The 13,929-nt window shown below is 54.6% G+C and overlaps 7 protein-coding genes across 7 annotated transcripts; 3 read left to right on the top strand and 4 right to left on the bottom strand.

The window, feature by feature from the left end:
- Positions 1 to 53: 53 nt before the first annotated feature.
- On the top strand, positions 54 to 709 carry ACA1_077800 (NAD(+) ADPribosyltransferase-3, putative; the record flags this gene model as incomplete). Its single annotated transcript, XM_004336514.1, has 3 exons — positions 54 to 134; positions 248 to 495; positions 631 to 709. 3 exons carry the CDS (start codon positions 54 to 56, stop codon positions 707 to 709), a joined length of 408 nt encoding a protein of 135 aa, XP_004336562.1.
- A 112-nt stretch (positions 710 to 821) lies between these two features.
- ACA1_077790 (eukaryotic translation initiation factor, putative) lies at positions 822 to 1,376 on the bottom strand (the record flags this gene model as incomplete). Its single annotated transcript, XM_004336513.1, has 1 exon — positions 822 to 1,376. One exon carries the CDS (start codon positions 1,374 to 1,376, stop codon positions 822 to 824), a length of 555 nt encoding a protein of 184 aa, XP_004336561.1.
- Positions 1,377 to 1,458: 82 nt separating this feature from the next.
- On the bottom strand, positions 1,459 to 3,069 carry ACA1_077780 (SAM domain (Sterile alpha motif) domain containing protein; the record flags this gene model as incomplete). Its single annotated transcript, XM_004336512.1, has 1 exon — positions 1,459 to 3,069. The coding sequence occupies one exon, from the start codon at positions 3,067 to 3,069 to the stop codon at positions 1,459 to 1,461; it is 1,611 nt and encodes a 536-aa protein (XP_004336560.1).
- Positions 3,070 to 3,865: 796 nt separating this feature from the next.
- ACA1_077770 (uncharacterized protein) lies at positions 3,866 to 4,942 on the bottom strand (the record flags this gene model as incomplete). The annotated part of the gene is made up of 2 exons (XM_004336511.1): positions 3,866 to 4,556; positions 4,665 to 4,942. 2 exons carry the CDS (start codon positions 4,940 to 4,942, stop codon positions 3,866 to 3,868), a joined length of 969 nt encoding a protein of 322 aa, XP_004336559.1.
- Positions 4,943 to 6,973: 2,031 nt separating this feature from the next.
- ACA1_077760 (uncharacterized protein) lies at positions 6,974 to 7,873 on the bottom strand (the record flags this gene model as incomplete). Its single annotated transcript, XM_004336510.1, has 3 exons — positions 6,974 to 7,031; positions 7,075 to 7,501; positions 7,684 to 7,873. The coding sequence occupies 3 exons, from the start codon at positions 7,871 to 7,873 to the stop codon at positions 6,974 to 6,976; spliced, it is 675 nt and encodes a 224-aa protein (XP_004336558.1).
- Positions 7,874 to 10,432: 2,559 nt separating this feature from the next.
- ACA1_077750 (uncharacterized protein) lies at positions 10,433 to 10,657 on the top strand (the record flags this gene model as incomplete). Its single annotated transcript, XM_004336509.1, has 1 exon — positions 10,433 to 10,657. One exon carries the CDS (start codon positions 10,433 to 10,435, stop codon positions 10,655 to 10,657), a length of 225 nt encoding a protein of 74 aa, XP_004336557.1.
- Positions 10,658 to 13,190: 2,533 nt separating this feature from the next.
- ACA1_077740 (uncharacterized protein) lies at positions 13,191 to 13,580 on the top strand (the record flags this gene model as incomplete). The annotated part of the gene is made up of 2 exons (XM_004336508.1): positions 13,191 to 13,217; positions 13,389 to 13,580. 2 exons carry the CDS (start codon positions 13,191 to 13,193, stop codon positions 13,578 to 13,580), a joined length of 219 nt encoding a protein of 72 aa, XP_004336556.1.
- Between the last annotated feature and the right edge of the window lie 349 nt (positions 13,581 to 13,929).

Raw genomic sequence — 13,929 nt, 5'->3', positions numbered from 1 at the left:
CCGAGGCGCCCGTGAGCGGCTACGCCTTCGGCAAGGGCGTCTACTTTGCCGACATGTTCCAGAAGAGCTTCAACTACTGCCGCATGGGCGACGACTACAGCTACCACCACCGGCCCGGCAAGAAGCAAAAGCAGGTTCGTGTCGGGTTGTGTGCGGTGCGTGTCGTGCGGTCCGACAATGTACTAACTAACTGCACACGACACTACACGACACGACACGACACGACACGACACGACACGACACACAGACTGGGTTCATGCTTCTGTGCGAGGTGGCGCTGGGCGACATGAACGCCATCAAGGAGGCGGCCTACATGGAGAAGGCGCCCGAGGGCACCCACTCGACGAAGGGCATCGGCCAGCGCGGGCCGGACTTCAGCAAATCGATCGTGCTGCCCAGTGGCGTGGGCATCCCCATGGGCCAGGTCATCACCTACCCCGTCGACCCCAAGGAGCAGTACAACCACTACAACTACTACCGCCTCCAGCACAACGAGTACGCCCCCCTTTATGCCTTTTGTGGTTATTTATTGTTCTTCTTATCTATTTATTTGTTTGTTTTTTTATTTATTTATTTATTCGTGTAAATGCGGGCTAACATGAAACAACTCTATTACAAAATGTGTTACAGGTACATCGTGTACGATGCCTCGCAGGTGCGCGTGCGATACCTCCTCCAGGTGAGCGATCAGGACCCCAACCGCAACTGAGGCCTCTCACGGCAAGCCCGTGTTTTCTTTTCAAATAAAGAAAGGAATCAAATAAGTACTATTTATCATTTGTTGAACATCTCGCTGTGTAAGGTACCAAGTTCAAAGAGTTTTACAGGAATGAGAGGTCGTCGGGTAGGGCCGCGATGGCCGTGTTGTAGTACTCCTCAAGCTGGCGCACCTGGGCGGCAGTCTCCTCCGTGACAAGGTTGATGGCCACGCCCCTGCGCCCAAACCTGCCCGAGCGGCCGACCCGCGTCATGTAGTCGTCCAGGCTGGCGGGCAGGTCGTAGTTGACGCTGAGCCACGCGTATGGGAGCAGACCGCTGTTGTTGAGGACGCCGTCGGTGACGACGAGCACACGGACGACGGCGACCCTGAAGTCGGTCAGCGCGGCGCGGGCGTCGGTGGCATCGGTCAGCCCGTGGACGGCAGCGAGCGAGAAGCCGTCGCTGGCCAGCTTGGCGGCGAGCCAGGTGGCCTTGTCGGCGGTATTGCAGAAGACGATGGCCTGGGTGAGGTTGATGATGTTGAAGAGGTCGCACAAGGTGTCGAACTTCCACTCCTCACGTGCGCAGTCGACATAAAACTGGTTCATGCCCGCCAAAGTGAGCTGCCCCCGCCTCGCCGCCACCTCGTCCTTCTGCCTCTGGTCCATGTCCTCCATTTTTTGATGTTTTATTTTTAGTTTTTACTAGGAACCAGAAAAGGAAAATGGAAAAGAAATTTACAAGTGTGCATTCTGCGAGTTATTTATACAATTTGCTTCTGGTCTGTGTCTCCACGACGGTGTCATGGACAGTCGAGGAGGCGAGGAAGAGAGAAGACGAAGACGAAGGCGAGGAAAGCGAAGAGGCTGAAGAAAGCGACGACCCGTGATGGCCGTGATGATGATCATCGTCAAAGTCGTGCAGATGCAGCCGCCAGCTCGTCGTGGCCTTCTGATGGTGGTGATCGACGAGGCCGATCTGGCCTCGCCAGTCGTTGAAGGCGTAGTTGAGCGACGCGTCGCTGTCAATGTTGATCGTGTCCCCGTCCCGGTCGCTGTACTTGACTCGCAGGTTGCGCCCGTACGCGGTCCGGATGGTATCGCGCAGCTCGACGAAGTGGAGCTTGTCCGCTTCCTCCTTCTGCTCGTCGTCGTCGCTATCGCTATCACTGTCGCTTTCGCTTTCGCTATCGCTTTCGCTGTCGCTGTCGTCGCCGCTCTCCGTGCAGACGCCGGCAAAGTGGAAGCGGAGCATGCTGACGTCGTCGCCGTACACGCACTTGACCGCCACCCCGCCGAATGCGCGCGAGTAGGCCAGCGTCGTGCACGTCGGCGCCGCCGATTGTCGATGAAGATGAAGATGCTGAATGTTGGCCGACGGCGGTGGCGACGACGAAGACGACGATGAAGGCGTGATGGCGCCAAAAACGTGTGAGCCGGCCGGCGACACCGGCACAGACCAGGCCGCATTCGTCGACGTCGACGCCGTGTCGTGCGACATGGTCGACACGGCCGGGACCACCGCGCTTCCAAAGGTCGGCGGCAGGGCCAGGTCGCGGATGTTGATGTGGACGCGCGACCCGGTGCGCACGATGGGGTGGGCCGCGAGGTGCGGGCGCGGCGACCGCCCGGCGGACCGGGTGGTGGCCGGGCGCGGCGAGTGCTGACTCCTGGGCGAGTCCGCCGACTCGGACGAGGAGACCACCGAGACGGCGTCGTCGACCGGCGACGACCGCGAGCGCTGGAGCTTGGCCCAATCCAGCGGCGGCGGCACCACCACTGTCGTCGTCGTCGTCGCTTTCGTTCTTTCGTCCTTTGCCGCTCCCGCAACGACCACCTCGTCGTTTTCGTTCTTTCCGCGGTTGTTGTGGTGGTGGTGGTCGTGTTGGTCGTCAGCCGCCGCCATCGTCGCTCGCCTGACCCGGAGGCCTGCATTGCCACCGCCGCCGCCATCGCCGCACGGTCGTTGGTGGTCGCCATCGGCGGCGGCGGCGTCGACGGCAGGCCACGACGATGCGTCGGCTTGGGCTTGAAGAAGGCCGCGCAGGGCGACCATGAGCTTCTTCTTGTGTCCGATCTTGGTGACGCCCAGGGTGGTGTAGAGCGCGTTGGCGTGGTGGAGGGCGACGAGCCGCGCGCCGTCGACCTTGGCCCGACGCAGCGCCCCGACGTACTCGTCCAGCTGCAGCTGCCGCTTGAAGTAGGCCCGCACCTGCTTGCGCGTCCACTCGCTCACGGCGGGCCACTCGGCCGCCACTTCTTCATGATGATGAGCAAGAAGAGCTCGTTCCGCCTTTCTTCCCGTCGCGGCGGCAGATCTGGCTCGGCGGAGCGAGTTGAACGTCGCGGAGAAGAGCTCGTTGATGCTCATCTCTGTCTCTCTTCTCAAACTCCTCTCTCTCTACTCGATCGAGATGTAAAGATGAAGAAAAGAAAGAGATTTGAGAGGGGGGGGGGCGGAGCGGCGAGTAGTGATGGATCTGAGGAGAAGTGTGGGTTTGATGTGGCGTGGTGGTCAGGCCCACCAGGGAAAGGTTGGTGGTTGCAGCAAAGGCGAGCTCGAGTCAATTGGCGTGGAGGTCCTTTCCGTACCTCGACGTGACGCGCTTCTTCGTTCTTTCCGACCCACCGTCGGTTCAACGTCGCTTTCGTTCTTTCCTCTTGGTGCCGCGGGCCTTTAGTTCACCACCACCGGGTGGTCTCTCTCTCTTGCGTAGCGCTGTGCTCGTGGTGCGAGTCGCCTGCCGAAAGTGTTCTAGCTTGCCTCGAGGAGAGAGTGGAAGTTAACCTGTCGTCCTCGTCGGGGGTGGTCAACGCCTCTGTCCGCCACCGGCCACTCCTCTCTTTGAAATGGTCTGAGTGGCAAGCTCCAGTTTTCAACGCCAGCACAGTGGGACAGGAGTCACGCGAAAACGTTGTTCGTGTTCGAAGAAGGCACGCGGAGTGGTAGCGCAACAAGTCCCCAGATGAGGCTGACCTCCGGTTACAGTGGCCAGCAGCTGCGTGAGTGACTTTTCGCTCAGACTTCCGCCACCCTCCCACGGTAAACGCCAATTGAATATTTAAAGGGAATGTGTCGACGTTTTCACCTTAAGGTGGCCGCGGTGCCCGGTTGCTGGTGTGACCCCGACCCAAAACAGGCTGCAATAGTCTTTTTTTTCTTCTCTTTATTTACACGGCAAGATGGGCACGTCTTCGTCGTAGTTGCTGAGGTGGTGGCCCTCGTCTTCGTCATCGCCGTCGAGGCAGAGCCGCCAGCTCGGTGCGAGCCTGCCCGGCGGGGTGGCCTGCACACGCTGTCGCCAGTCGCGGAAGGCGTAGCGCAGCGCGTCGTCGCCGAGGATTGTGACCTCGTCACCCTCGCCGTCCGTGTACCGGATCTTCATCTTCTTCGTGGCCACCGAGCCATGCACGCGCGCCACCTCCTCGACCAGGTCCGCGTACTGCAGCTGCCGGGATCCGCTCCCCACATCAAGCCGCAGCAGCGACACGTCGACCTCGTCGTAGGCGACCACCGACTTGTTATGGGTCGCGCGGCGACGCAGGGCGGCCTTGACGGTGACGACAGAGTTTCGGTGGAGAAAGGCGGAGGCCTCGGACAGGTTGGTGACGTCGTCGAGCCGCTGGGCCAGGTCGGCGGCGTCGGACAGCGAGCGCAGGCGGACGGGCGTGGACGGCGGCGACGACTGAGGCGTGTGGTACGAAGACGGCGTGGACTCGCCCGAGGCGCAGGGCGTGCCAAAGCTCGAGCCTGAGCCCGAGCGCACCCGGCGCGAAGGCACGACCGGCGACCAGGTCGACGACGACACCTTCGTGATGGTGGTGTCGCTAAGGGAGAAGTCAGCCTTGGGGGTCTTGCTTGAAGTGGATACAGAGGAGGAAGAGGAAGATGGTGAAGAAGAAGATGAAGAAGAAGAAGCTGAAGAAGTTGAAGAATAAGAAGAAAAAGTAAGGCTGACGCCGAACTCCTCGGAAAGGCTCTGCTGGCGAAGGTGGATGAGGGCCGACCGTAGCTTCTTCTTCTGGCCGAGGCGAGTGACGCCCAGCATGGCGTAGAGCTGGGCCAGCTCCTTGGCCTCGCTGGGCTCGTGTCGCAGGAGCTGCTTGCCGCACAGCTTGGCCTTCTTGGCCGCCACCGCCACCTCCTCGAGGTGCTGCTCTCGGAAGAAGCGCTGTACGTCCTTCGTGCTCCACTCGCTCGTCTGCTTCTCCTTGTTGTTGCTACGCAGCCACCTGAAGGTCATCCTCCTCGCTCCCTCGCTCTCTACAACTTCTTCTTTCTCTGCGATCTTTCTCGTCTACACGTCTATCGTGGTCTTGAGAAGCGTGGTGGTTGAGTAGTGGTCTCTAAAGAACGTCGGGCAAGTCGTGCTGGTGTGGAAGAAGGAGATGGTGGTGGCAGGTGCGGGCGGCGTAGGTTGTGGATGTGGTGTTATGTGGGTTAAGCTTATGAGCTTTGGTGCCGGTGCCGGTGTGGTGGTGGTGCAGTGATGGGTCCGTGTGACAAACAAGCCTGCGGCAAAGTGTGAGGACGAAGAGCTGGTGGCGTCTTTAGGGTGAACGAGGTGACGCACCAGCAGCCGGCAGTTGAGGTGTGAGTATGCGGGCGACGAACGGTGCCATGGCAGGGACAGCTTGATATTACTCTCGCCGCATTGGCCACATCCACGCCAACGACCGAATTAGTGTTATTTTCGCACATAAGGCAATGTTGCCTGGTGCAACGCAGAGGGTTACTGATGAACCGTGCTGCGTTCCAATAGCGAGACTGGCATGGGTATGCCAGATCACACCTGCTGGAGAGCAAAGGCTAACAAGCCATGGTTGACGTCACAAGGCCGTGGCCTGTAGAAAAAATCAATAAAAATTGAGTTGGAGGAGAAGGGTATCGATCCCTTTACCTCTCGCATGCTAAGCGAGCGCTCTACCATCTGAGCTACACCCCCGACACTTGTCTCTGAAGCTCCGGCAAATAGAATGGCGCACCCTCTGCAAGTTTTGTACCACCAGGTGCTTGCGCCAGCAAATGGGGGGGGGGCTTTGGCAGCAAAAAAGGAGATAGCCGACCGTGGGGCTCGAACCCACGACCACAAGATTAAGAGTCTTGCGCTCTACCGACTGAGCTAGGACGGCTTCGTTGATCTTTCGTGGTCAAAAGATTCATCACACTCCTAGCCATTTTGGCCTTGCCGGGTGTTGCATTCGTATCAAAAATAAAGATTAGCATCACCTCACAGGGCTGAGGCCAGCCCGGCAAGAAGAAGGGAAATTCGCAGCGCCTGAGATGCGGACTCATGCCCGCGTCCCACTCCTCCTTTACGCGTCGATACCGTTCTCCCTTTGTTCCCTCTTCCCTATCTCTGACCCCTTTATCTAGATCCGAGTTTGTGTTGGTCAAGGGCGATATATATCCCTTTGAAAACAGTAATAAATCGAATTAATAATGAATATGCGCTGCCAGGAGCACGTTTTGAAATGCATTTCGTTTGGGTTTGTTTTCAGCTGACAGCAGCAGTGGCGGTGGCAAGGGTTATGCATTGAGCTGGAGGGAGAGGAGGTGGGCCACAGTGTTGGTGTTGAGGTTGTGGTGGCGGGCGAAGCATGCTTCATGGATGAAGGTGGGAGTGGCGGTGGTGGAGCTGCATCCCAAACAGATGTGATTACAGTTCCACTTCATGTGTCCATCTGCTTTGCACACAGCACACACACCATGCTTCTTGATTTTGAAGAGAGTGTGTGGCAGCTGTGGAGAGGAGGGGGAGGGCGCAGGAGGAGTGATGAGTGATGGTGGAATGAGAGGTGGGACAGCTGCACCAGCTGCTGTCGCTGCACTGGCCTCCGTTGCTGCACTGGCCACTGTTGCCACACTGGCTCCCATCACTGCACTGGCCTCTGTCGCTGCACTGGCCTCTGTCACTGCACTGGCTCCTGTTGCTGCACTGCCCTCCGTTGCTGCACTGGCTCCTGTTGCTGCACTGGCTCCTGTTGCTGCACTGGCCTCTGTCACTGCACTGGCTCCTGTTGCTGCACTGGCCACCATTGCTGCACCGGCTCCTGTCGCTGCACTGGCCTCCGTTGCTGCACTGGCTCCTGTTGCCGCACTGGCCACTGTCTCCACACCAGCTGCTGTAGCCACACTGGCTGCTGTTGCTGCACTGGCCTCTGTTGCTGCACTGGCCGCTGTCTCCACACCAGCTGCTGTTGCTGCATTGGCTGCAGCTGCTGCCACATTGGGGCCAATGCAGTGATGCAGTTGTGTGGGCATTGGAGATGGCTCAAAGGGAGAATTGGCAGCCTGGCGCTTGCGCTTGTGATATGATGATGTCCACCAACCTTTGTGAGAGCCTCCATCAGAAGACATAGATAATTGCAGTACATGACACCCTTTTTGTCCTTGTTGACATGTGTGTAGAGGAGCCAGGAGTTGACGACACTGATCATGAATGTGGTGTGGAACTGTGCTTGTGTGTGCTTGAAGATGCAGTGGCAAAAGTGATAGCACAGGTGGTATGGGTTTGCCTGGTCGATGTAGCTGAGGGTGCTGCGGTAGCTGGCGATGATGTTGGGTATGGCTCTGCCATCTTTGAATTCTCTGGTGGCCAGTGGTCTCTTGTAGTAGTTGGTGATCATGTTGAGTGGCTTCTTGTTGACGTAGGAGTACATGAGCAGGCGCTTCTTGCTTGATGTCCAGGCTGAGTCACCCTTGACCTTGACATGAGGCAATGTGTGCTGCTTGAACAGGTAGTTGGCCTTGCAGCTGAAGAGGAAGTGGTGCTTGCCCTGGTCCATCACTGCCTTGGCAACTGTCAAGCTGCCATAGTAAGCATCACCTGTGACAAGGTACCCCTCCCCTGAATTCAATTTGATGTTAGTATTTGTCTGATGTGGTCAGGATGAATGTAATGATGGTGGTGATGTGTGTACACACCTGGTAACTTATGGAGGAAATCAGTCACTATTGTGTGAATAGGTGGCTGAAAGCCACGGTAGATCCAGAAGTTGTAGACGTAGTTGCTGTCATCAGCAAGGATGTAGATCTTGATGCTGTTTGGGTGAGGCTTACTGAGTATGTACACCTTCACTCCCTTCTTCCTACCTTGCCATGGCCTGATGCCCTTGTTGATGCACACCTTCTGTGATGGGACCCAGTGCAGCTGTGAGGCCTCATGCACCATCTTCTCAACCTTGATGATGTTGAAGTGCAGAGCCTTGTGGATTGCTAACCATCAATCTCATCCCATCTTCTCATAGATCCATGGCATGCCAAGCAGTGGATCCCTGCTCCAGTGATCTCTCAATGATGGCGCTGTCTTCATTGACATTGCCAAGAGGATGGCGAAGTATGTGCACATCTCCTCCTTCATCACACTGCCAAGCTCTGGATACTTGCTTGCTGCATAGGTGTTGGTATCACTCATGATGTGCTGCAAGAAGTCATGGGAGAGGATGGCAGAGAAGGTATTGAGCACCATCATCATGGGTGGGCAGTTGCATGGCCCAGGCGTCTGAGTGAAGTTGAAGGTTGGTACCTCAATCTCTTCACTCTTCCAATCCCACTCTTTATCCTTCTTGCTTGACACTGGTGGTGATGCTGTGTCTGACAATGCAGATGTGGTAGTGCAAGCAGCTGCTGCGCTCAAGGACGCCAAGTGGATTGAGGCTGCGCCTGATGATGCTGTATGGGCTGGTGCAGCCCTTGCTGTTGCTGTTGCCATTGCCCTCGCCCTTGCTGTTGCTGTCACTGCCGCCCTTGCCACTGCCGCTGTTGCTGCTGCCCTCACCATTGCTGTTGCTGTCACTGCTGTTGCCCTTGCTGTTGTTGTCCTTGCTGCTGTCACCCTCACTGTTGTTGCCCTTGCTGTTGTTGCCCTTGCTGTTGCTGTTGCTGTCACTGTCGCCATTGCTGTTGCTGTCACTGTTGCTGCCTCTGTTGGTGGTAATGCACTTGACATTGTCAGTGCTACTGCTGCCACCCACACCACTGCTGTCATTGACTTCACCACTGCCACCATTGGCACCACAGCCAGCACCACAGCCAGCTCACTCACCCACTTCCACACCAACATCACACAACAAGACTGACAAACAGTCTCTACTTTTTATTTATTATTGTTAACTGAATTATCATTATAACCCTATTGGCTATCCCTAATTAGGAAGTGGCTAGTGGCCAAAGAGGATCCTGCTAAAATGTTCCACTGTCCTCTGAGAGCAGAGGGCAATATATGGACAAATCAGGTGTGGTGGTTTGGCCACTGTTAATGGTCTAATAAATATGATTTATTACTGTTTTCAAAGGGATATTATACACACCTCTTCTACCTATTCCTTGGCCTCCTAGTACATATATGTCCTGAACCTCATGCGCACTGCGTGTCACTTTGGTGACAACGGCTAGTGTATGTCCATACAGTTGGCCAAGAAAACTAAGAAGGTCAGAGCGTTAAGGGAGCAGTGGGGTTTGGAGTAAAATAAAATTGAGCACCGTGGGGCTCAAGTGAGCAGATCAGCGCTCAAAGAATGCGCCAAGTGCATTTTATTGCTCTGGATGTTGTGGTATTGTGTGGTGCACAAAAAAACCAAACTTTTGGGTACTAAAAGTTTCAAAGAAGCATGGTGCCTAGGGGCAGGGCCACAGTACGCGGAGGGTATCACAAGATGAACAACACACAGGAGCAGGCGAAGGTGTTGAATTTCCAACTTCTTGACCCTGCTGTTGTGTGCAGGGCCTACAAGGAGAGGCACAACACCAACCAGATCGCTAGATGAAAGGAAAACTGCAAGTGAAAAGCAGATGAAGAGAGGTGAGCAGTGGAGGAGAAGCAACGTCATGAGCGAGAAGAGAAATTGAGAGAAGAGAAGGAGTGGTGGGAGCAACAGCAGTGGGCAAGAGAGGAGAAGGAATGGTGCCAGGAAGAGTGGAAATGTTGATGGGCCAAGCTGGCGCAGATCAAGTGCTGCTGAAGTGCCTCTCCACCACAGTGGCAAACCCAAGCGAGGGCAAAGGTGCAGCCCAAGCACTGCTTTGGCTTTATTGAGCTTGAGCAGTTTGCTGTGGTCTTCCAGCTAATGGCGTGCCCCCACTGCATGGAGGCTGCGATGTTGTGGTGTGAGGATTGGCAGGAGGTGGGCAGAGGACAGTACCCCATCTTAGCACCCCTGCTCAACCAGCACCATCTGGCTTGTTATTGCTGCAGAAAACACCAAAGGTGGAATCATCACCCACAAGCACATGCAAAAGGACACTGCTTCTGGCGCCCCGCAGCATGAGCTCTGCACCTACACAGGCACTTCCAGTACTGCTGAAGGTGATGGCTCAGTGATTGTGCTTGCCCAGCTCAAGGTAGATGCACCACAACTGACTTCTGCTTCTGCTTGCCCTGTTGTTGATATCTGCCCCACTTATGAACACTCAGGAGGCTGGCATTGTACTCACCTCAGTGACTGTGGATGGGGACTCAGCTATCCACACAATTGTGGAAGCTCAGTTTGGCAAGGACATCACCATCAATTGAGATCCTAACCACTATGTGAAGGGTCTCATCAAGAGCTTTGAACACCTTACTGAAGACTTCCCTGCTTTGGCAGACCTGGGCACCTCACTGAAGACTCATTTCCTACTTGGTACGCCAGCACACCTGTAAAACACCAGCACCACTTGTGTGTTGATCATGTCATGTGGTGGGTGTGTGCGCTGGTGTGGGGAGGTCATGCAGGTGTCAAGTATCACCAGAATGAAGAGGCATTCTGCAGCCACATGCATGGGTTTGTGCCTCACACCACGGACAAGTGCCACACCCAGTGTCTGCACACCCTGCAGCCATGAAAGACAACCCCCTGCTTGCACCTGGTCAATGATGCAGCAGCAGTTGACACACTTCAGGCATTCATTGAGGGCTACCTTGACAATCAACAGCACTACCTTCATGGATTCAATACCAACCAGATCAAGTCTCTGAATGGCTCAGCAGCCAAGCAAGCGGACAAGCAGTGCAATCTGACAGTCATGTATGGGCCCCTCTTTGATGCTGGGATACTTGAGTGGAATGAAGGTATTCACCCTTCTGCTTGCCCGCTCACCCTTTTATGCATATGTCTGTGCTGACACCTACATGTTAGGGAGCACATCACTTCTGGATGTGTTGCGTCATCTTGGATTCAAGATCAACCACCACCATGAAGCCACCTGGCGCAGGTGCATCAGGAACTGGGCTAAGTGAGATGCCTACAAGTGCACCCTGCAGTACAAACAATGGTGTAAGGAGCTCAAGTGCCATGCACAGGCTGAAACAAGTATGCAACATTTCCTGGCACATGTGTGGTGCCCTAACTGGTCATCTGGTGTGGCGCACAGAAAGGCGAGGAGAGGCAGCCTGACAAAAGAAAAAAGTGACCTACAAACCCAAGATAGCCTTGGCCCAGTCTGTGGCCCACAGTGTGCGAGGTCATAGAGTGGGAGAGTGTACATTTCCCCACAGTGTGGTGTGTGGCTGCTCTTCTTATGTGAGTGATAGTGGTCATGGCAGACCTCAAGGCATACCTCGTTGAGCACAAGCTTCCCTGCAGGTCAAGTGAGTTGAAGGCAACACTGCTTCAGTGTGTACAGGACCATGTTTTTGGTCACATGCCCACAGTATGTGCCCCATTGTGTGTGTGTGCACATGTGCAGCCAACTGCTGATTGGCGTGATCAACAGGAGATAACACAACCAACATCCAAGAGGCGGACTGGTCCTCCATCTTCAGCACCATCAGCGAAACAAGCCAAAGGGAAGGAGAAAGCAGGCAAGGAAGACATGCAGCTCTACCATTTACCACCCCTTGTCTCACCACCTACCTTTCCTCAAGTTTCATCATCATCATCATCATCATCCTCCTCTTCCTCCTCTTCATCCTCATCTTACTCTTCACTATCCCACTCATCATCCTCCACAGCCTCTCAGCCTCCATCACCCACAGACAGCAAGCCCTTCACATGTACCTATCCTGGGTGCACAAAACGCTACAAGGCTAAGGGGAGCCTTGTCCAACATCATCAAGGACATACACCCACTGCTTCCCTTCACTCATCATCTTCTGTGCCCTCCTCAGCACCCGTACCATCCTCTGCTCCCCTCATTTTGCAACAAGACAGCTTCAACCTGGGGGACTTTCTTGCTACCCTTCCAGCCATCACCACACTGCCTCCTCCACCGTCACAACACTGCCCACACACTTTTGATGAGCGCCTTGAGGACCTGGCGCTGCACATCCTCCCCTCTCCTTCAAGCATTGCCACTGAGAACGAAGCCATGGAGGTGATGGAGGAGATCAAGCAACTTTGATGAGTCCTCAAGCACAACACACCTCCACTGTCAGCATGGAAGCAACGCATCCAGGAGTGTGTTCAAGCACTGGAGTACTGCCAGTGAGAGCTTCTACTGTGCATGTGATGGTCATGTCCACATAGTTGAAATTTTTTAAATCCATTTTCTTGACACACATTCTTTGAGTGCTGATCTGCTCACTTGGGCCCCATGGTGCTCAATTTTATTTTACTCCAGACCCCACTGCTCCCTTAATTGTTGAGGCAGGCGCTGTGGGTCCAGTGACAGTCTTGGATGGCGATGATGTTATCAATGTGGATGGTGAGAGTGAGGTGTCCAGTGAGAGTGAGGTGTCTGGTGAGAGTGACTTGGGAGAGGAGGAGCTGGTGGATGATCTCAAAGGCAAAGGACCTAACCCTGGTGCTTGTACAACTCCACCCGCACCCAACATGGAGGGGTTTAGTGGCCCATCTGCGTCCAGTGGCCCAGAGGCAGCAGAGGGCCAGGACGCCCTTGTGGCTCTAGTGGAGCTGCTCAATTCCAGAGTGGTGTTGCCCAGTGCGCTCAGTGAGTGGGCCATGACAAAGGCAGCAACTAAGGGCGGTGGCAAGCCAGCGCCACAGAGCAAGCCCAAGGTGCATGGTTTCAGCAGGAAGAAGTGGCGTTCTGCTAAACAGATTTTCATTTCTGGTGGGCGTGTCCCAATACACAACACCACTGGACAGCAACGTCCCTCAAATGCCACCTCAAATACCCACTTATGGCTAACCACTTTCTTTGATGTTATTGGAGATCACCTTCCTGATGCCACCATCCACTTACCTATTTCTTTGACTTGGCAAGAAGTGCACTCTATGTGTGCCAATGCTCATCCCTCAACTGTTCCTGTGCTCACCTATTCTGCTATGCTCAAACACATTGCTTCCCACTTTGCCTATGTGAAGTTGCCTAAGAACTCACGCCTTGGCAAGTGCTCTGCTTGCATTGACTTTGCACAGCAACGCTTGAGAGCCAAAAGCCCTCTTGAGGCATGGACTCACCACCTTGCACTTTCTTCTGCAGAACGCCTCAGTTACAAGGACTGATGCCACCAAGCAACAAGTTGACCAAGTCTTTATATGAGCCTGATCATTGACTACTCCAACCCACTCCCTCTCCCCACCCACACTCCTGTGCCAAATGCCTGGATGCACTTTGGCAACTGGTTCACCATGGTTCTTGGTGGTCTCATTGACCACAGCCATGGCAAACACCTCTTTCTACACCCTCAGCCCTTCTGGCCAAAAGATGCTAACCTTGTCATCTCCACACTCTTTCACCACATCTGAACTCACCTTTTGACTAACACCACCTCCAACACTCACCCTTCTATCCTCTACCTGCAGGCTGACAATTGTGCTGCTGAGAACAAGAATGTCTTCATGCTTGCCTTCCTCAGTCTCCTGGTCAGCCTGGATATGTTCCAAGAGGTCTACCTGAGCTTTCTGTTGGTTGGGCATACACATGAAGACATTGACCAGCTCTTCTCCACTGCTCAGACAAAGTTCCATACCTCTTCCATTCACACCCCAAGGTAATGGTCATCACTCTTTTTTTGTGTTGATTGTTTTCCTGATGTGCATTGGGTTTTTATTTGTCAACTCATTACCCCAATGCGCATCAGTTTTCTGTCAGCATTAATGATTGCCCTTTTGTTCACCTTCCTAACTTCATCTTAAATTCAGTCAACTTTCTGGTTTCTTGAGCAGGCTTACCAATCCACTGGCCAGCTCCTTCCCTGCACACCCTTTGAAACTGTTTGGGAACTGGAAGAGCTTGGAAATCACATGCATGGCCTGACTGGTCACTCCACCCCCCATGTTTTCCATTTTTTTCTGTGATGCTTCAGGCAAACCAGTGATCTGGGACAAAGCATACCACACCCAA

This window comes from Acanthamoeba castellanii, assembly GCF_000313135.1.
Source record: "Acanthamoeba castellanii str. Neff unplaced genomic scaffold scf7180000084614, whole genome shotgun sequence".
NCBI lineage: Eukaryota > Discosea > Longamoebia > Acanthamoebidae > Acanthamoeba > Acanthamoeba castellanii.
Note: the sequence above shows the minus strand (reverse complement) of the source record. Positions and strands in the feature narration are given on the sequence as shown.